The 22,636-nt window shown below is 36.5% G+C and overlaps 1 protein-coding gene and 2 pseudogenes across 1 annotated transcript in view; 2 read left to right on the plus strand and 1 right to left on the minus strand.

Moving 5' to 3' along the window:
• Positions 1 to 406, minus strand: part of Rbcn-3A (Rabconnectin-3A) — a 2,573,828-nt gene extending 2,573,422 nt beyond the window's left edge. Inside the window, exon 1 of the mRNA XM_067779516.1 lies at positions 224 to 406. Within this exon, the coding sequence (XP_067635617.1) occupies positions 224 to 310 (87 nt within the window). The 5' untranslated portion in view covers positions 311 to 406. The remainder of the gene's footprint in view (positions 1 to 223) is intronic.
• Positions 407 to 11,179: 10,773 nt separating this feature from the next.
• Positions 11,180 to 14,338, plus strand: LOC137248610 (DNA-directed RNA polymerase II subunit RPB1-like; annotated as a pseudogene).
• A 4,165-nt stretch (positions 14,339 to 18,503) lies between these two features.
• On the plus strand, positions 18,504 to 21,838 carry LOC137248611 (DNA-directed RNA polymerase II subunit RPB1-like; annotated as a pseudogene).
• The last annotated feature ends 798 nt before the right edge of the window (positions 21,839 to 22,636 follow it).

A 22,636-nucleotide genomic window follows, 5' to 3' on the forward strand; every position in this document is an offset into this window, starting at 1 on the left:
CCTTTGGTTTACGAATAAAACCAATTGGTCCGTTAATGTATAGCGGACCCTAAATTTCGACAAAGTTATGTGTTTACGAGTGTCCTTTGTGTGTATGATAAAAATCTTTGTACATAACTGCACAATATTCCTTTATGAAGAAAAAAAAACTTAACTTCTATTAGCACATAACCGGTGTTTTATTTTGCAGCTTGGAAAGAACTGGATATTTATAAAAGCTTACGGTGAAAGATACTCCTTCGACTGAACCTGTAGCAAAACATCGATCGCCAGCATTGCATGCTCCGCTTAAAATTTGATGACAATTCATTTCTTCTCAATGCGAAAACAATTTAACAAGCATTAGTTGCTTGATTACAGATTAATACAACTTAGGGGCTAGTGGTGGCATACTACCGATTGTGCTACATTTCCTATTCGATCAACTTTGGTCGCTTTTAGCGAACTCCACAAATCATATATCCAGATTGCGCATTCAATTGTTCAAAATTGCTTGGTTCTGCGCATGTGCGTCACAGTTGACTTCTTGAGCGAATGAAAGAGAGAAAGAAAAAAACAAGAGCTAAAGAAAAATTACGTATGGATTGTCCATAAAAAACAGCTGCTTTTTTGTTTATATGCGCAATGCGCAATCATCTGTCTGTTATTTGTGAGCGAACCTTATTTTTGTTCACAAATCACCCACGAATATTGCGCAATGCGCATGAAAACATTATATCAGCTGTTTTTACAAAGTTTTAATTGACCCTTTTCCTTTAGCTCTTTTTTTTCTCGCCCTTTTTTTCATTCGCTCAAGCATCAACGGTGAGAAATGCACGGACTTTTAAAAAGAGAATGTTGGTAGACGTAAAATTAAAATATTGGTAGAAGTTGATAGATTTTTTTCCAAGAAAACTATAGCTACAGTTTATATTAGTACTAGACAATTCATAACTTACGGAAATAACACTTTACAAAAACATGTAAACAAAACAAGAAAATACTTGTAAATTTGTATATGCATAGCTTATGCCTATATGATACTTGTTTTTTTCCTGTATTCTGAGCTTCATTATTCCCAAAAAACTGATGAAAACAGCGCAGGAAAATATTTGAAGTGCTCATTGACTACATTTATTTCATAAACTTAGTGAATTCATACAAGTGGCGAATGCTTGAAAAAACGTTCACAATAGTAAACAGCCTGGATCACCTGTTGAATCGCTGTTCGTTTACTTATGTAAATCACTGCTCAATAGTATTTTTCAAACATTTTTGTAGACGACCGGTACATTGCATTACTTAAATATTTTACAATGTTTGCTAAACTGGACGCTCATATTTTCTCTATTACTTAGCTTTAAAAATCAATATTGATTTTCAGTCTCATTTTCTGTTGACACATCTAAAAGAAAAATTAGTTTGAAACAGAATGGACAGTTCACGGCACTTCAATTTATTAACCGCTAGAAAAAAACAAACCTTTCTTCCATTAGGGCTGACTACATTCACGACGGCGGTGTAGCCGTCACATCTGTCATATTATTTTTACACATGTTCTTATGAGCGTCGTTATTTTCGGCAGGACAGAGCAACACGACAATCAATCTCGAAAGCCGTTGTAGCCAGATTAAACCTACCCTTCAAAAAACGCGAGTACTCTATAAATAATGTAAGGAATACTCCCTTGCCCTGCAAAAATTGTTGGATTACGTGTTCCATTTTCTTCATGTTGGTGTACTCTAACAAAATTCTCCTTTGCAATAAGTTTGCGGACCACCATCAGCCGATCATTGCTCGTTTTTTAACGACCGTGATCACGACAGGATGTCGATCGAACAGAGTTGCCAAAAGTAAAATATTGCATATAAATAACTGATAATAAAATTTTACTATGGCAACTCTGATAAAATGCAACTGCGCATTGGCTTTATGTATACATACTATAATATAGAGAAATATTAGTTTCTTTATTCACGCAAATGCTAAATAACATAAGAATATTCGTAGTAAAAAATATAAAAGTTGTATTGCCCCTCTTCATTTACTTTCATTTTAAATTAAATTCACTCCGATAATTCTTTCCGACAGAATTCCTCTTTAGTACTTTGGCATATGATCCTCTGTGGGTGCTCCATGGAGTACTACAGTGAAAGTACTTTGGAAAGTACTCTGACGTATGTACTCTATGGAATACTCACAAACAAAGCGAGAGTGGGATCACCTACTCCTCTCCTAGGACATCGCAATGTTAATTGGAGCACATTTTTTTTATGAATACAGATTAGATTTGGAGTAGTCCTATACTCCCAAAGGAGTATTCTTTACATTATTTATAGAGAAATCGCGTTTTTTGAAGGGTGGGAGTATAGGACTGCTCCAAATCTAATCTGTATTCATACAAAAAATGTGCTCCAATTAACATTGCGATGTCCTAGGAGAGGAGTAGGTGATCCCACTCTCGCTTTGTTTGTGAGTATTCCATAGAGTACATACGTGAGAGTACTTTCCAAAGTACTTTCACTGTTGTACTCCATGGAGCACCCACAGAGGATCATATGCCGAAGTACTAAAGAGGAATTGTGTCGGAAAAATTATCGAAGTGAATTTAATTTAAAATGAAAGTAAATGAAGGGGGCAATACAACTTTTATATTTTATACTACGAATATTCTTATTTTATTTAGCATTTGCATAAATAAAGAAACTAATATAATATGTATACATAAAACCAGTGCGCTGTTGCATTTTATCAGAGTTGCCAAAGTAAAATTTTATTATTAGTTATTTGCATGCAATATTTTACTTTTGGCAAATCTGTTCGATCGTCATCGTGTCGTGATCACTGTCGTTAAAACACGAGCAATGATCGGCTGATGGTGGGCCGCAAACGCATTGCAAAGGAGTATTGTTGGAGTACTCCAACATGAAGAAAATGGAACACGTAATCCAACAATTTTTGTAGGGTAATTCTATATTTGGGAAGCTACAGTGAGTGGCGTCCTTTTTGTTTTGTCAATAAAAACTAAAATAGAAGTAAAAAACAGATAATAAAAGAAAATCATTCTTTTGGACATTTTTTAAACATAATTAATATTTTTTTCTAAATTTTTCGCTACTGCTTGCTATAATTTATATTGGTGGCTGTCGCTTTCAAAGTAATCAAGAAGCCAATGCTTGGTTACGGTTGTCGTCAAGCTTTGCTTTATGTGGTTGTAGTCTGTAAGCGCCGTGTTGAATGTTATCAGCCTTATTCTCTGACCATTCGCGACAGCCGTTCTCCCTGATAGTAATTATTTGACAGGTAGGTGTGGCAATGGCGGAATAGAAGAATTTTTCACTTGTATGAATTCACAATGTTCATAAAAATATTTATTTCTTGTTTAAATTTGTGCGCAAATTTTTCAAAATTGGCTAGTTTGGTTAGTGTCACCTCTTAATGTTATTTGGGTGTGATCGGCAATTAAATAGTAGTAGTAGTAGTAGTGATTTATTTATTTTCTTTCAACTAGTAATTACAAAAGTAAAGCAATATATAAATAAATAAAGATTCCAGACAATAACAATAAATGTTGTGTGTCTTAATATCACTTATAACTAAACACCTCATTTATGAAAATTCGTTGACAATAAGTTCTCTATACTTAAGGCAATTTCTTATATAAACAAAGAGTGAATTATAGTTATAACCCTTAAGGATATTTACCCCCTCAGCAGATCGAAAACTTTCTCACCAAACCAATTAAACCGTATGTCTTTATATATGGGAAATACCACAATGAAGTGATAGGTGTCTTCAGCTACACATAAATTGCACATAGAACAGTATTTGGAAAAAACATTTTTAAAACATCGAGCATTAAGATTTAGCAAGCCACCCCTTGCTCGGAATATCAGACTTATGGCGTATGCAGAATACTCATCGTTAAAATAGGTAGAGTACATAGGGAGCAAGTCGGAGTAAACATCATGTGACGACTGAATAGAGCTATCGGCATAGTCTGCAAACTCTTTTTGAAACAATTTCTGTAGTAAAATTGGTATGCACATATTAAGCGATGCGGCAGAAAAGTCAGACAGAGGCACCATGTCGACACTTTCATAAACGTTTCTCCACTTTTTGACCCAGTACGACACTTGTCTCACTGTCTCCTCTGCTACAACTCGGCTCAGTCTATTTGCAATCGGCAATTAAATACTTTTACCTAATACTATGTTCAAACAGAAAAATAAATTGAGGCAATTTCGATTTAAATTGAGTGGTGTTCATACAACTCAATTTAGCTTACACAATAATAATTTGATAGCTGGTTGGCTCTTCTTTACAGCAACAACATACCTTTGTTCAGACTGTCAAAATGTGCGTGTTGGTATTAGGCGAATGCAATGGAGTGAAAACATAAAGCTTTGAAATTTTTGTGCGTTGTAAGAAAATTTCTTCAATGTTTTGGTTTCATTTTGAGTTTGCCATCTTCCTGTGTCAATCCCTACTCCAGTGAAATGAAAAAAATAAAATCGGCTGATGAGATGAGACAACCATATATTTGAGTCATGCGTAAAATGGACGTTTAAATCTACTCAATAAACACACTTTACGAGGCTGCATTTGCAGTTTGAAACAATTTATTACGCAATTTCCTTTAAATTGGCAATTTATGACTACAATTTATTGTATGATAAATTGCGTAATAAATTGCCCAAATGGTATAAATTGCCAATTTTGGGTGTGTCTGTACATATTATAATGATAGCAGTATTTGGTTGCAATGCAAATATATTGGCCCGTAATCATAGTCGCTGGCTAAAATTCCCTTTAGTTAAAATCTTGTCTAAATTAAAAATGGCATTTAAAACTTTGTTCTGTCATAGACATATTTAATACAGTTTTCAGCTAAAATAAGCATAGACTGGGTATCCGCATGAAAAGAGGTATTGATTGGCGCTATGAAGAAATTTTTAAGAAATTTTAAAAGTTCACCCTGTTCCTTACAACCGTGGTCACTTGACTCCACGTATAAAAAATGATAATTTTTTACTTGACAAAAACTCTTACAATACCACAAAAATTGTCAAAGGAGTACCTGAAAACGCGTTTTGATCATAATCCGGTGGCGGATAATTATCATTCAATTCTATTTAAAAGTTATTAGCAAACGTTTTGTTAAAATTCGCTGTTTTTTATCAGCCGCCAATTTAAAATTGAGTGCACAATCTTTAAATTGACCATGAACATACTTATTTGAAGAAAATTTACTTAATTTCATTCTTAAAAAATTATTTAAATCTAGCAACATAAACGAATGAGTAGTCAAAGCGGATTTGGGTTCCTTAAAGCAAAGAAAGCAATAAGGCTATCCACTTATACACTCTTATTCATGTTGAATAGTTTATATAGTTTGTAAGAAAAGTTGTTTGCATTAAGACAGATGTGACGGCCAAAATGATGCAATCCTTAAATGTTAAGTGGCCCTAACTGTTAAAGCCGTTTAATTTAATAGACCCGAAACCGAATAGGGGTATCTCTAACCTCGATACTAATAAATATGCAGGACATTCAGTGATAATCAGGTTAAATCAAATTTAGGTTTGTCTTCGCAAAGTCAGCATAAATAAAAGGAATTTAGTATAGTTTGCCATAGGAAAGAAGTGACCTAGAATTTTGAGCCATTGTACATGAACCTGCAAAGTGTAAGTCCCTTTTACATTAGAAAATAATTGAACACAAGTCGATCATGACATAGACTAAGAGGGTGATAAAGGAGGAAGTAGTTCAGCAGCCCCCGTACCAAGCAGTTCTTAAAATTTTTGTTGCTAATTCCTGTTGTATGCCGTGTTTTATTTCACGCTTTCTTTTAAGAGGAATTGGCAAATGTAAAGGGGAATAGAAGACACAAAAAGAAATGCCAGCGTAATTGAATTCAAGAATTCTGTAATGTAATTTAATAATTAGAAGACGGAAACAAGAAACTGTTCTTTTATAATTAGATATTCACAAAAAAACCGAATAATTACCCTCAAACGGCTGCAAAACTGATGAAAATTGTATCAGCGCAAAACGCCTTTTTAGTTAATTCTTTTCTGTGTACAACAATATCACCAAAATTACATCAACCATATGAAAGTCTTAAACTTTTTTTTTATCTTCACAGAATAAAAGTCAGGCGGGGATTTAGGGGGGAGGGAGGGGAAATAGGGGACCCCCCCCCAAAAGGTCCAGAAATCCGAATTTGGTTCAGATATTAACATATACACTTATTGAAATTATTCATTCATGCCTATTATATATTTTCAAATTGTTAGATTACGATGATTTGATAAACAAAACGAGAAAATCACGAAACATCATACTGTGAAGATTATTTCCGCATCTCCATGTACATTCCTCTTCTGGAAAATATTATAGAAGATTTGAAAATTCGAGTTTTGTGTCCCCTTTCTTTTGAAGTTGAGTAGCAGCCTATAGGCTTCACCGATTTTGAAAATTCAAACACCAATTTGCTTGTAATTAAAAATTCTTTAAAAGCACATTTTTTATTTCTGTGAAATAAATTTCTATTTTTAAAATTGTTGCAAAAACCGTGCAAAAAAAAATGTTCTGGAGCACATTTTTGCACGCAAGGAAAACCACATACGCAAAATTTTACTCTATGATATTCCGTTGAGAAAAAAATGGCCCGCAGTACTGATGCTAGATATTTTCATTTGTACACCTTGGACTTGAAGATTTTCCATACAATATTTTATTTTTCAAAATAAAACAAAATTTATGAAACTTTTTGAAATATCAAAACTCACAAATATCTTTAAATGCGGAATAGTCTTAATTAAAGATTTCGCATATGTGGACCCAAGTAACCATCCCACATTTTAAGATTGTGTAATTTTCGTCACAAACATATTAATACGCATTTTGTCGGGGAAGCTTTTTTCACTTCCAATTAAGTTCATCGCGTTTAAATAGCAAATTGTTTAATTTCTCGAACCTTTTGACAGCAGACCACCAATTTAAAACCTATTTTAAAAAATTAAAATCGGGCTCATATCATTTTAAATTTAAAATACTTTTTTAGAGATAAAATAGTGTTTAAGTGGACTATAACAGACTTAAATGATATTTAATTTAGAACCATGATTAAACCAATAAAACTCTATTTTATTTCAACTATGATTACGGGCCATTGAAATGTTGGTAGATTTTTGGGCTTTGGTGGTAGAAGTGGCAGAAAATGAAAATGGGCCAAAAAGTTGGTAGATCTACCAATAAAGTGGTAAGGTCCGTGCACTGACTGTGAGGTAGTGTGCAGAACGAAGCACTTTTGAACTCGTTAATGTGCAATCTAGTTAAGTGATTTGTGATTTTTGTTGATACGTTGCATACGTAATTGCGTCAGACACTCGCCAAAATATCGCCCAAGCAGCCATTGTGAATCCGTTGACACAGATAAAATCCGGACGGCATCGATATCCGGTTAATATTCGTTTGTGAAGCTATCCGGATATCCGGATGTATGAAGATCCGGTTAATAACCGTATTTTTGAATATCCAGTGAAAGCAACAAATTGATGTACCATATATGTATGTTTATTTAACATTAATAACAATAAATTTGTGGCGCATTTACATCAATTAACAACGCTTTTCACAATATAAACAAATTGCACTGTTCTTATTTTCACTTGTTTGTAAAATTGTACCTTTTTAATTTTTTCCATTAATTTAATAATCTACAAATATATTTTGTGAATAATTGTTCGATGTTTGCTTCGTTCAATTCTGATATGTAGATATTCTACTTATATATTCCAGTATCCGGACATACGGATATCCGGATTTTCCGTTTACGTATCCGGATAGCCGAACAGCGGATATCCGGATAGCCGGATTTTTTGCTTAGCTATCCGGTTATTCGAATATCCGGTTTATCCGGATAGTTGAAAAATCCGGATGCAGTTCACAGCCCTAGTGCAAAGTCAACCAATGATAAAAACAAAATAAAAGATGCCCTAATTGAAAGATTAGATCAAAATACCTATATATTGCTGAACCCAAAGTACATTGCCCAAAAACTGTTGTTGCTAATATTAGTCCGGAACATAAGGCAGAAGAAATAGTTAGTAGGATTGCTGCTCAAAATGAAGGATTGAGAGAGGCCAAATTGAAATGTGTAAAAATTATCCATTCTAAGAGAGATAACAGAACTGCACATATCAATGCCATAATTGAAATAGAGCACAAATATTTTGAAGACGCTTTGAAATGCAAGAAAATTAACGTTGGTTGGGGTTGATGCCCAGTTTACGATGGGCAAACGGTCAGAAGATTCTATAAATGTTCAGGATTCAATCACATAGCAAGTAATTGCACTCACAAACAAAGATGTAGCAAGTTTTTAGGGGAGCATAAAGTTAAGGAATGTAAAGATAGTGCACCTTTAAACAAATGCGGAAACTGGTTGGATGCCAATAACCAGTTAGGATTCAGGTTATGTACTGATCATAACATTATGGCCCGGTTTCACCAACTCGACTTAACTTAGTTAAGTCATATTTTTTAATTTTTCTGTTTCACCACCAATGCTTAACTAAGTCGCAAATTAGCCTACCTGTCAGCTGGCTTATTCTCGACTTTCAACAGTGTTGCTGTAGTACAAATTTTGAGTCGAATTAAATGGCACTATTTATACTTATTTCATTATGCAAATATAGCAACCCCGCTATTGTTGACATCTGCAATTTCTTTGAAGTGGCTTATTTTATTTTATTATCGGTGGAAAATTTATAAAAAATTTAATGGATCTTCGAGATTCTGGCGAAAGCGATTGCGACTTTGAAGCTCTGGAGGTAATCGTGCTGCGACGAAAAAGAAAAATAAAAGAGCGTCCTGACTTTTTTCTACATTATGACGATGTTGACTTTCGCGAACGATTTCGTATGTGCAAAGATGCTGCTTGGTTTGTTTTTTCTTTAATAAAAGACAAAATTTATCTTGGAGCACGGTAAGTTTACATCATATTTTATAAATGTTGCCCTAAATTACTTCTTCGTTTACAGCAACAACGCAATGCAGCCACATCAAATGTTTTTCATCGCACTCCGGTTCTATGCTTCAGGATCTTTTCAGCAAATTGTGGCAGACCTTTCGGGAGTTTCAAAAGCAAGTGCCTCACGTGCAATTACGCTAGTTTCCTACCATCTAGCATCCTTGCGACCAGATTTTGTAAAATTTCCTCAAACGGAACAGGACCGCTTGGAAACACAGGCTGCTTTTAAAGAAAAGGCAAATTTTCCGCGTGTAATTGGGGCAATGGACTGCACCCATGTTAAAATCAATTCCCCAGGTGAATATGCGTCAATATCTCTGTATTAATTTATAAACACTTCCCAAGGCAGCCGGTTCTGTCCGGCTGTCATTTCAGTGTAATCCCATTTAATCTGTTGCGTTCCTCCCACAAATTGTCATCCTCCCAGCAGATCCTTGCAGCGGAGTAAAAATCTAGTTGAGGGGTCGACTGCTAATACGCTACCAAAAATATCGGGAGAGGTATCAAAAGATGCGTATTAATCTCGAAAATAATAATCCGAAGGCGGAAAATAAAAATGTTATCTCAGTTCGCAGATATTTGCAGTTGAAGTTGGCGATTTTCATGTGGTTGTTGTAATGTTGTCGTACCCACAAAAAAAATTGTGAACATAAGTGTTTTGCGCGGACGATAACCTCGGACAATAACCACGCCCACTTGTTCAAAATTGAAAATTTATAAAAATGGAAAAATGAGATAATTCAATAACAAGGTAGTGAAATTTGCTAGGTGGATTTGTTTTATGACGCAAAACATAAATTCTCAAAAAGATTGGTATATGGGCATGGCAAAACCCACATTTAGAAGAAGAAAATTTGGAAGTTTAAAAAGCCGTAAATCAAAAGCCGTGAAAGATATTATATTTGCTTTGCAAATGAACAAAAGTGCCTGAAAGCCACTCCTACTTCAGCTTTTCAATTGCACAGCTGGGTATATAATGTTTGGTTTCACCCGAACTGAGACCTTCTTACTTGTTTTTTAGTTTTGATTTTGCTCTGAAAAGTGTTAACACTGCACTAAATTTTTTTGTGTGAAGTTATCATAAATAATAGCTTAAGAGAAAAGTTAATAATTAATAATTATTTCAACTGAAATGATTTTTTTCTGTTTTTCACAACAAAAAGTGAAACTGTATCTTATAGAAGACTCACGTTTTTAGTTGCAGAGGGGTCATCTTTTGCATCGTGCTCCTTTTTAGTTTTTCCTAAAAATTGGCGGGACGGGACCTACTTGTTTTATGCCGACCCCGAACGGCATCTGCGAGGCAGATGAGTTTTCACTGAGAGCTTTTCATGGCAGAAATACACTCGAATTTTCATGTGGTTGTTGTAATGTTGTCGTACCCACAAAAAAATTGTGAACATAAGTGTTTTGCGCGGATATAGTTTTGGTCTCCAAACCGGTGTTGGACCCACCCAGGGTAATTTTTTATAAGCGCGGCCGTAGGCCGCCAATGCATAGGTGTTCTGCGCAAAAATACGATGGATCTCACCCCCGGTTTCGGAGGGAACAGCGGGTCATTTTTCGGCTTTTCGTTAATATTTTTTGACCGAGTTAAAATTTTTATTTTCCGCCTTCGAATTATTAATACTGATGTCAAGGCGCGTCGTTTGACACCTCTTTCGATATTTTTGGACGCGTATTAGCAGTCGACCCCTCATATAGATTGTTACCTGCATCGGGACTGGGCCATACTCTCCTGCTCCGGGAAGGTATCGAATCCTAAGGGCGCCCCGTAGTCTACGCCTCAGCGCCCCTCACTACCTTCCAGCAGCTCTGCTGCTCAACAAGCGACGCCCCACGGCGTCACCAGCTCAAACGGCCGCTTCCACTCATGCAATGGCGAGCATCAGCACCCGCTCCCGTCTTCTGCTCCCCTCTTGGAACCAACGCCTTTAACAACCCTCTCATTAGGGTCCACCCCTGTTGAAACAGCAAGTTTCCTTGGACTCCCGTTAGAGGACATTGATGACAATTTGTGATCGGTCGCACCTATTGGATGGGGCGAAGCACTGCTACAACAACAACATTAATTTATATACAGGTGGTGATGATGGTGAAGTCTTTCGAAATAGAAAAGGGTTTTTTTCTTTTAATGTGCAGACAATATGCGACAGCAAAATGAATATATTGGATATTGTAGCTCCATGGCCAGGATCTGTGCGTGATTCAAGAATTTTTCGGAATTCGCGCATTTCCTATCGGCTTGAAAATAGGGAGTTCCAGAATGGCCTAATAATGGCTGATAGTGGCTATGAAAACTCGAGCGTCGTGTTGACACCTCTTTCAAATTGTACAAATAGAGCAGAAAGTTTGTATAATGAGTCGCATATCAGAACACGTAATTGCGTCGAGCGCTCATATGGTGTGTGGAAACGTAGATTTCCTGTGCTATCAATGGGAATTCGAATGAAAGTCACTAGAGTTCCTTACATCGTTGTAGGAACAGTAGTATTGCATAATGTTTGCATTCGCTTTAATGATAAATCCGCACCACAACTTTCACCTGAAGTTAACGATGCTGTAATTAATGTTTTAACAGTCCCGCCAAATCGCTCAAATGAAGGGCGATCTCGAAATGACCATACCAGAAGAACAATAATTGATAAATATTTTGCTCGGCTATAACTTCACAATAATAAGGCAATATTAAAGTATATTTTGCTTGCCTAGCATATTCATATATCCTTTAATGCGAAACAAAATTTTTAATACATATTTTCAATGGTAGTCACCTATGGTCATGAGCGAACATATTTAGTGGAAGAGAAAATTCTGCATCCAAATGTAACCCGTCAGGGTGATATCGATATTTTGCAGCATAATGCTTACCGAACCAAATTTAGTACTACGCGCCAACATTTCAAAAACTAAAAAACTTCCAGCAACCGATTGATAACAACACTATATTCGATGGCATTGCGGCCAATCACAAACAGCAGCAGCTCGATAATGAAAACACCCTTAAAGTCAATAAAAGCCTTTGATATTCCTAAAGGAGAACGTAAGTAGAAATACATTTCTGTATTTTCTTTTTAAAATAAATTGTATTATTTCTTCACAAATCCATTCTATTAAAGCTAACTGGAAAACACCAACGCTACCACGTGAACTCAGTTCTTTCATGGCAGATACATATGTCTACTAAAAGCTACTAAAAGCGATTAAAGCACGTTTGAAGGGTAAGGAAGGGCGTATACGTGGTAATTTGATGGGTAAACGATTTCTCAGCACGTACTGACATAACACCAGATCCAAATTTGCGTATCGATCAAGTCGGTGTGCCACGTTCAATAGCACAAAATTTAACATTTTCAGAATTGGTTACACCATTCAATATCGATCGCATGCAAGAGTTAGTAAATATCCTTTCGCTAAATATATTTTACGTGATTATGGTAAGCGTGTAGATTTGCGTTTCCATCCTTAACCTTCAGATTTGCATTTACAATGTGGCTATAAAGTCGAAAGACATTTACGCGATGATGATTTAGTTATTTTCAATCGTCAACCTAAACTATATAAAATGAGTATGATGAGACATCGTATCAAAGTGCTGCCTTGGTCAACATTCCGTATGAATTTGTCATGCACATCACCATATAATGCTGATTTTGATGGTGATGAATATACATATAAATTAAAATTGCTGGCCGTTTCTACGGTAATATTCAGGCTGTTATTAACAATTGGTTGTTATTGGAAGGTCACAGTATCGACATCGGTGATACAATTGGTGATCCTCAAACTTATAATGCAGATGGCAATTAAGAAAGCCAAAGATGATATCATTAACGGTATACAACACGGAGTTGGACCAACACCTGGTGCGTTATCTCACGTGCAATACATTTTCTTTTTATCTCTTAAACTTATTTTTCACTTACAGGTAATACTTTGCGTCAAACTTTCGAAAATCAAGTCATTCGTATACCAAAATATGCTCGTGACAAAACTGGTGGTTCTCCTAAGAAATCGCCTACCGGGTATAATAATTTAAAGGCTGTGGTGGTGTCGGATTCTAAAGGTTCCAATATTAATATCTCACAGGTTATTGCTTGTGTGGGTCAATAGAACGTTGAGGGTAAACGTATACAATATGGTTTTCGCAAACGTACTTTGTCACATTCCATTACGATTACGGTCCTGAGTCACATGGTTTCGTAGAAAATTCATTACCTTGCCGGTTTGACGCCATCAGAATTCTATTTTCACGCTATGGGTGGTCGTGAAGGTCTTATCGATACTGCTGTAAAAACTGCTGAAACTGGTTAAACGTCGTTTAATTAAGGCTATGGAGTCTGTTATGGTTAACTGTGATGGCACAGTACGTAACTCTGTAGGTCAACTGATTCAGTTGCGTTATGGCGAAGATGGTTTGGCTAGTGAAACAATAGAATTTCAAAATCTACTACCGTTAAGCTATCGAATAAAGAATTAAAAAGATTCAAATTTGATTGGTCAAATGAACGTTATATGCGTAAAGTTTTTACAGATGATGTTGTAAAAGAGTTGAGCGAAAGCGGTAATGCATTGCCCGAATTGGAAATTGAATGGGATCAATTGTGTCGCGATCGTGAAGCGCTGCGTGAAATTTTCCCCAATAGGGATTCGAAGGTAAAACACATTGTTTACTTTTAAATTAAGCAAAAACTTATGTTATAACTTATTTTAATTGAGTAGGTCGTATTACCGTGTAATTTGCAACGCATGATTTGGAATGTACCGAAAATCTTGCATATTAACAAACGCATGCCAACCGATCTGTCGCCTTTGTGCGTTATTAATGGCGTGCATGATTTATTACAACGTTGTGTTATTGTGGTCGGTAATGATCGTTTGGCAAAACAGGCTAATGAGAATGCTACGCTACTGTTTCAATGTTTGGTACGTTCGACGCTCTGCACGAAATATGTAGCAGAAGAGTTTCGTTTATCGACTGAAGCGTTTGAATGGTTGATTGGAGAGATTGAAACACGTTTTCAGCAAGCACAAGCGAATCCTGGTGAAATGGTGGGCGCTTTAGCTGCACATAGTTTGGGTGAACCTGCTACACAAGTGCGTAATTATGGTGTGTTGATAAATATTTGTCTTACTTATTTTTTATTTGTATTGTAGATGACACTCAACACTTTCCATTTTGCTGGTGTATCATCGATGAACGTAACATTTCAAAATAAACTAAAGGCTTCCTCACTAACTGTTTTCTTCAGAGGCGGTGCTGCACGATATGCTGAGAAAGCAAAGAATGAACCTTTTGACAGCAGACCACCAATTTAAAACCTATTTTAAAAAATTAAAATCGGGCTCATATCATTTTAAATTTAAAATACTTTTTTAGAGATAAAATAGTGTTTAAGTGGACTATAACAGACTTAAATGATATTTAATTTAGAACCATGATTAAACCAATAAAACTCTATTTTATTTCAACTATGATTACGGGCCATTGAAATGTTGGTAGATTTTTGGGCTTTGGTGGTAGAAGTGGCAGAAAATGAAAATGGGCCAAAAAGTTGGTAGATCTACCAATAAAGTGGTAAGGTCCGTGCACTGACTGTGAGGTAGTGTGCAGAACGAAGCACTTTTGAACTCGTTAATGTGCAATCTAGTTAAGTGATTTGTGATTTTTGTTGATACGTTGCATACGTAATTGCGTCAGACACTCGCCAAAATATCGCCCAAGCAGCCATTGTGAATCCGTTGACACAGATAAAATCCGGACGGCATCGATATCCGGTTAATATTCGTTTGTGAAGCTATCCGGATATCCGGATGTATGAAGATCCGGTTAATAACCGTATTTTTGAATATCCAGTGAAAGCAACAAATTGATGTACCATATATGTATGTTTATTTAACATTAATAACAATAAATTTGTGGCGCATTTACATCAATTAACAACGCTTTTCACAATATAAACAAATTGCACTGTTCTTATTTTCACTTGTTTGTAAAATTGTACCTTTTTAATTTTTTCCATTAATTTAATAATCTACAAATATATTTTGTGAATAATTGTTCGATGTTTGCTTCGTTCAATTCTGATATGTAGATATTCTACTTATATATTCCAGTATCCGGACATACGGATATCCGGATTTTCCGTTTACGTATCCGGATAGCCGAACAGCGGATATCCGGATAGCCGGATTTTTTGCTTAGCTATCCGGTTATTCGAATATCCGGTTTATCCGGATAGTTGAAAAATCCGGATGCAGTTCACAGCCCTAGTGCAAAGTCAACCAATGATAAAAACAAAATAAAAGATGCCCTAATTGAAAGATTAGATCAAAATACCTATATATTGCTGAACCCAAAGTACATTGCCCAAAAACTGTTGTTGCTAATATTAGTCCGGAACATAAGGCAGAAGAAATAGTTAGTAGGATTGCTGCTCAAAATGAAGGATTGAGAGAGGCCAAATTGAAATGTGTAAAAATTATCCATTCTAAGAGAGATAACAGAACTGCACATATCAATGCCATAATTGAAATAGAGCACAAATATTTTGAAGACGCTTTGAAATGCAAGAAAATTAACGTTGGTTGGGGTTGATGCCCAGTTTACGATGGGCAAACGGTCAGAAGATTCTATAAATGTTCAGGATTCAATCACATAGCAAGTAATTGCACTCACAAACAAAGATGTAGCAAGTTTTTAGGGGAGCATAAAGTTAAGGAATGTAAAGATAGTGCACCTTTAAACAAATGCGGAAACTGGTTGGATGCCAATAACCAGTTAGGATTCAGGTTATGTACTGATCATAACATTATGGCCCGGTTTCACCAACTCGACTTAACTTAGTTAAGTCATATTTTTTAATTTTTCTGTTTCACCACCAATGCTTAACTAAGTCGCAAATTAGCCTACCTGTCAGCTGGCTTATTCTCGACTTTCAACAGTGTTGCTGTAGTACTATTTATACTTATTTCATTATGCAAATATAGCAACCCCGCTATTGTTGACATCTGCAATTTCTTTGAAGTGGCTTATTTTATTTTATTATCGGTGGAAAATTTATAAAAAATTTAATGGATCTTCGAGATTCTGGCGAAAGCGATTGCGACTTTGAAGCTCTGGAGGTAATCGTGCTGCGACGAAAAAGAAAAATAAAAGAGCGTCCTGACTTTTTTCTACATTATGACGATGTTGACTTTCGCGAACGATTTCGTATGTGCAAAGATGCTGCTTGGTTTGTTTTTTCTTTAATAAAAGACAAAATTTATCTTGGAGTACGGTAAGTTTACATCATATTTTATAAATGTTGCCCTAAATTACTTCTTCGTTTACAGCAACAACGCAATGCAGCCACATCAAATATTTTCATCGCACTCCGGTTCTATGCTTCAGGATCTTTTCAGCAAATTGTGGCAGACCTTTCGGGAGCTTCAAAAGCAAGTGCCTCACGTGCAATTACGCTAGTTTCCTACCATCTAGCATCCTTGCGACCAGATTTTGTAAAATTTCCTCAAACGGAACAGGACCGCTTGGAAACACAGGCTGCTTTTAAAGAAAAGGCAAATTTTCCGCGTGTAATTGGGGCAATGGACTGCACCCATGTTAAAATCAATTCCCCAGGTGAATATGCGTCAATATCTCTGTATTAATTTATAAACACTTCCCAAGGCAGCCGGTTCTGTCCGGCTGTCATTTCAGTGTAATCCCATTTAATCTGTTGCGTTCCTCCCACAAATTGTCATCCTCCCAGCAGATCCTTGTAGCGGAGTAAAAATCTAGTTGAGGGGTCGACTGCTAATACGCTACCAAAAATATCGGGAGAGGTATCAAAAGATGCGTATTAATCTCGAAAATAATAATCCGAAGGTGGAAAATAAAAATGTTATCTCAGTTCGCAGATATTTGCAGTTGAAGTTGGCGATTTTCATGTGGTTGTTGTAATGTTGTCGTACCCACAAAAAAAATTGTGAACATAAGTGTTTTGCGCGGACGATAACCTCGGACAATAACCACGCCCACTTGTTCAAAATTGAAAATTTATAAAAATGGAAAAATGAGATAATTCAATAACAAGGTAGTGAAATTTGCTAGGTGGATTTGTTTTATGACGCAAAACATAAATTCTCAAAAAGATTGGTATATGGGCATGGCAAAACCCACATTTAGAAGAAGAAAATTTGGAAGTTTAAAAAGCCGTAAATCAAAAGCCGTTAAAGATATTATATTTGCTTTGCAAATGAACAAAAGTGCCTGAAAGCCACTCCTACTTCAGCTTTTTAATTGCACAGCTGGGTATGTAATGTTTGGTTTCACCCGAACTGAGACCTTCTTACTTGTTTTTTAGTTTTGATTTTGCTCTGAAAAGTGTTAACACTGCACTAAATTTTTTTGTGTGAAGTTATCATAAATAATAGCTTAAGAGAAAAGTTAATAATTAATAATTATTTCAACTGAAATGATTTTTTTCTGTTTTTCACAACAAAAAGTGAAACTGTATCTTATAGAAGACTCACGTTTTTAGTTGCAGAGGGGTCATCTTTTGCATCGTGCTCCTTTTTAGTTTTTCCTAAAAATTGGCGGGACGGGACCTACTTGTTTTATGCCGACCCCGAACGGCATCTGCGAGGCAGATGAGTTTTCACTGAGAGCTTTTCATGGCAGAAATACACTCGAATTTTCATGTGGTTGTTGTAATGTTGTCGTACCCACAAAAAAATTGTGAACATAAGTGTTTTGCGCGGATATAGTTTTGGTCTCCAAACCGGTGTTGGACCCACCCAGGGTAATTTTTTATAAGCGCGGCCGTAGGCCGCCAATGCATAGGTGTTCTGCGCAAAAATACGATGGATCTCACCCCCGGTTTCGGAGGGAACAGCGGGTCATTTTTCGGCTTTTCGTTAATATTTTTTGACCGAGTTAAAATTTTTATTTTCCGCCTTCGAATTATTAATACTGATGTCAAGGCGCGTCGTTTGACACCTCTTTCGATATTTTTGGACGCGTATTAGCAGTCGACCCCTCATATAGATTGTTACCTGCATCGGGACTGGGCCATACTCTCCTGCTCCGGGAAGGTATCGAATCCTAAGGGCGCCCCGTAGTCTACGCCTCAGCGCCCCTCACTACCTTCCAGCAGCTCTGCTGCTCAACAAGCGGCGCCCCACGGCGTCACCAGCTCATACGGCCGCTTCCACTCATGCAATGGCGAGCATCAGCACCCGCTCCCGTCTTCTGCTCCCCTCTTGGAACCAACGCCTTTAACAACCCTCTCATTAGGGTCCACCCCTGTTGAAACAGCAAGTTTCCTTGGACTCCCGTTAGAGGACATTGATGACAATTTGTGATCGGTCGCACCTATTGGATGGGGCGAAGCACTGCTACAACAACAACATTAATTTATATACAGGTGGTGATGATGGTGAAGTCTTTCGAAATAGAAAAGGGTTTTTTTCTTTTAATGTGCAGACAATATGCGACAGCAAAATGAATATATTGGATATTGTAGCTCGATGGCCAGGATCTGTGCGTGATTCAAGAATTTTTCGGAATTCGCGCATTTCCTATCGGCTTGAAAATAGGGAGTTCCAGAATGGCCTAATAATGGCTGATAGTGGCTATGAAAACTCGAGCGTCGTGTTGACACCTCTTTCAAATTGTACAAATAGAGCAGAAAGTTTGTATAATGAGTCGCATATCAGAACACGTAATTGCGTCGAGCGCTCATATGGTGTGTGGAAACGTAGATTTCCTGTGCTATCAATGGGAATTCGAATGAAAGTCACTAGAGTTCCTTACATCGTTGTAGGAACAGTAGTATTGCATAATATTTGCATTCGCTTTAATGATAAATCCGCACCACAACTTTCACCTGAAGTTAACGATGCTGTAATTAATGTTTTAACAGTCCCGCCAAATCGCTCAAATGAAGGGCGATCTCGAAATGACCATACCAGAAGAACAATAATTGATAAATATTTTGCTCGGCTATAACTTCACAATAATAAGGCAATATTAAAGTATATTTTGCTTGCCTAGCATATTCATATATCCTTTAATGCGAAACAAAATTTTTAATACATATTTTCAATGGTAGTCACCTATGGTCATGAGCGAACATATTTAGTGGAAGAGAAAATTCTGCATCCAAATGTAACCCGTCAGGGTGATATCGATATTTTGCAGCATAATGCTTACCGAACCAAATTTAGTACTACGCGCCAACATTTCAAAAACTAAAAAACTTCCAGCAACCGATTGATAACAACACTATATTCGATGGCATTGCGGCCAATCACAAACAGCAGCAGCTCGATAATGAAAACACCCTTAAAGTCAATAAAAGCCTTTGATATTCCTAAAGGAGAACGTAAGTAGAAATACATTTCTGTATTTTCTTTTTAAAATAAATTGTATTATTTCTTCACAAATCCATTCTATTAAAGCTAACTGGAAAACACCAACGCTACCACGTGAACTCAGTTCTTTCATGGCAGATACATATGTCTACTAAAAGCTACTAAAAGCGATTAAAGCACGTTTGAAGGGTAAGGAAGGGCGTATACGTGGTAATTTGATGGGTAAACGATTTCTCAGCACGTACTGACATAACACCAGATCCAAATTTGCGTATCGATCAAGTCGGTGTGCCACGTTCAATAGCACAAAATTTAACATTTTCAGAATTGGTTACACCATTCAATATCGATCGCATGCAAGAGTTAGTAAATATCCTTTCGCTAAATATATTTTACGTGATTATGGTAAGCGTATAGATTTGCGTTTCCATCCTTAACCTTCAGATTTGCATTTACAATGTGGCTATAAAGTCGAAAGACATTTACGCGATGATGATTTAGTTATTTTCAATCGTCAACCTAAACTATATAAAATGAGTATGATGAGACATCGTATCAAAGTGCTGCCTTGGTCAACATTCCGTATGAATTTGTCATGCACATCACCATATAATGCTGATTTTGATGGTGATGAATATACATATAAATTAAAATTGCTGGCCGTTTCTACGGTAATATTCAGGCTGTTATTAACAATTGGTTGTTATTGGAAGGTCACAGTATCGACATCGGTGATACAATTGGTGATCCTCAAACTTATAATGCAGATGGCAATTAAGAAAGCCAAAGATGATATCATTAACGGTATACAACACGGAGTTGGACCAACACCTGGTGCGTTATCTCACGTGCAATACATTTTCTTTTTATCTCTTAAACTTATTTTTCACTTACAGGTAATACTTTGCGTCAAACTTTCGAAAATCAAGTCATTCGTATACCAAAATATGCTCGTGACAAAACTGGTGGTTCTCCTAAGAAATCGCCTACCGGGTATAATAATTTAAAGGCTGTGGTGGTGTCGGATTCTAAAGGTTCCAATATTAATATCTCACAGGTTATTGCTTGTGTGGGTCAATAGAACGTTGAGGGTAAACGTATACAATATGGTTTTCGCAAACGTACTTTGTCACATTCCATTACGATTACGGTCCTGAGTCACATGGTTTCGTAGAAAATTCATTACCTTGCCGGTTTGACGCCATCAGAATTCTATTTTCACGCTATGGGTGGTCGTGAAGGTCTTATCGATACTGCTGTAAAAACTGCTGAAACTGGTTAAACGTCGTTTAATTAAGGCTATGGAGTCTGTTATGGTTAACTGTGATGGCACAGTACGTAACTCTGTAGGTCAACTGATTCAGTTGCGTTATGGCGAAGATGGTTTGGCTAGTGAAACAATAGAATTTCAAAATCTACTACCGTTAAGCTATCGAATAAAGCATTAAAAAGATTCAAATTTGATTGGTCAAATGAACGTTATATGCGTAAAGTTTTTACAGATGATGTTGTAAAAGAGTTGAGCGAAAGCGGTAATGCATTGCCCGAATTGGAAATTGAATGGGATCAATTGTGTCGCGATCGTGAAGCGCTGCGTGAAATTTTCCCCAATAGGGATTCGAAGGTAAAACACATTGTTTACTTTTTAATTAAGCAAAAACTTATGTTATAACTTATTTTAATTGAGTAGGTCGTATTACCGTGTAATTTGCAACGCATGATTTGGAATGTACCGAAAATCTTGCATATTAACAAACGCATGCCAACCGATCTGTCGCCTTTGTGCGTTATTAATGGCGTGCATGATTTATTACAACGTTGTGTTATTGTGGTCGGTAATGATCGTTTGGCAAAACAGGCTAATGAGAATGCTACGCTACTGTTTCAATGTTTGGTACGTTCGACGCTCTGCACGAAATATGTAGCAGAAGAGTTTCGTTTATCGACTGAAGCGTTTGAATGGTTGATTGGAGAGATTGAAACACGTTTTCAGCAAGCACAAGCGAATCCTGGTGAAATGGTGGGCGCTTTAGCTGCACATAGTTTGGGTGAACCTGCTACACAAGTGCGTAATTATGGTGTGTTGATAAATATTTGTCTTACTTATTTTTTATTTGTATTGTAGATGACACTCAACACTTTCCATTTTGCTGGTGTATCATCGATGAACGTAACATTTCAAAATAAACTAAAGGCTTCCTCACTAACTGTTTTCTTGAGAGGCGGTGCTGCACGATATGCTGAGAAAGCAAAGAATGTGCTGTGCCGTTTAAACACACCACATTGCGTAAAGTAACAACTAACACGGCCATTTACTATGATCCCGATCCACAGCGAACTGCGATTTCAGACGATCAAGAATTCGTGAATGTTTACTATGAAATGCCCGATTTTGACCCAACACGCATTTCACCATGGCTATTACGTATTGAATTGGATCGTAAACGTACATATAGCAGTTAAGAAATAGTATCTTAAATTACATCTATGAGATCTCTTTATGTTATTGCTAATTGATTTTTGTTTTTACATCATTAAATTATCTAAAAGGCATTTTTTTGATTTTTTAAATTGATTTGATATTTGAAGTTAATTATTTTGTTAAGTTATGACGGGTCGTCTCCAATAGTTGTCTATGTCGTTGGACTTTTAATATAAAGGTAAAATAGTTAAACTACTCTATCTCATTTTATGCTTTAAAGTTTCGAACTTTAAGTTTTAACTGTGGTCTTTAATGATATCACAACGAACCTTTCATGATTTCCAAATGAGCTTTTCCTACATTGAGCATCTGCAACCTAACTAAACTCAATTCACCAATTTAAAATAAAAAAGCAAGTATAATTAACGTGATGGCGCGACTTTTACGCGTTATTTAATTTTTTAAGTTCTAATTTAACTTTTTCTAATTTAAAATTTAATATCTCCATTTCAACCGCTTGCCGCTCCCTGCATTGGAGAATATCGAGCTCATGCCTCTCACGCATAAACGTCATTTGAAGCTCCACCCTCTCTTCTTCCTTCTTCGCCAAAGAAACCTCTGCCTGCAATTTGGCTTCTGTCCATTTACTTTTAATTGAAGCCAAATGCTCCCAGGACGTGACTTTAGCATTTTTGTCACACTGTTTTTGAGGTGTCCACAGTGGTGTGCTCGTCTTCTTCCGCAGTGTGGCAGGACCGGGTACAGGCGTTTCTATATTCGGCTGTGGAAGTTCCTCGTTTTTATCCGCTGGAAAAGTCTAAATCAGTACTCAAACAACT

Source organism: Eurosta solidaginis, chromosome 4 (genome assembly GCF_040869045.1).
Source record: "Eurosta solidaginis isolate ZX-2024a chromosome 4, ASM4086904v1, whole genome shotgun sequence".
Taxonomy (NCBI): domain Eukaryota; kingdom Metazoa; phylum Arthropoda; class Insecta; order Diptera; family Tephritidae; genus Eurosta; species Eurosta solidaginis.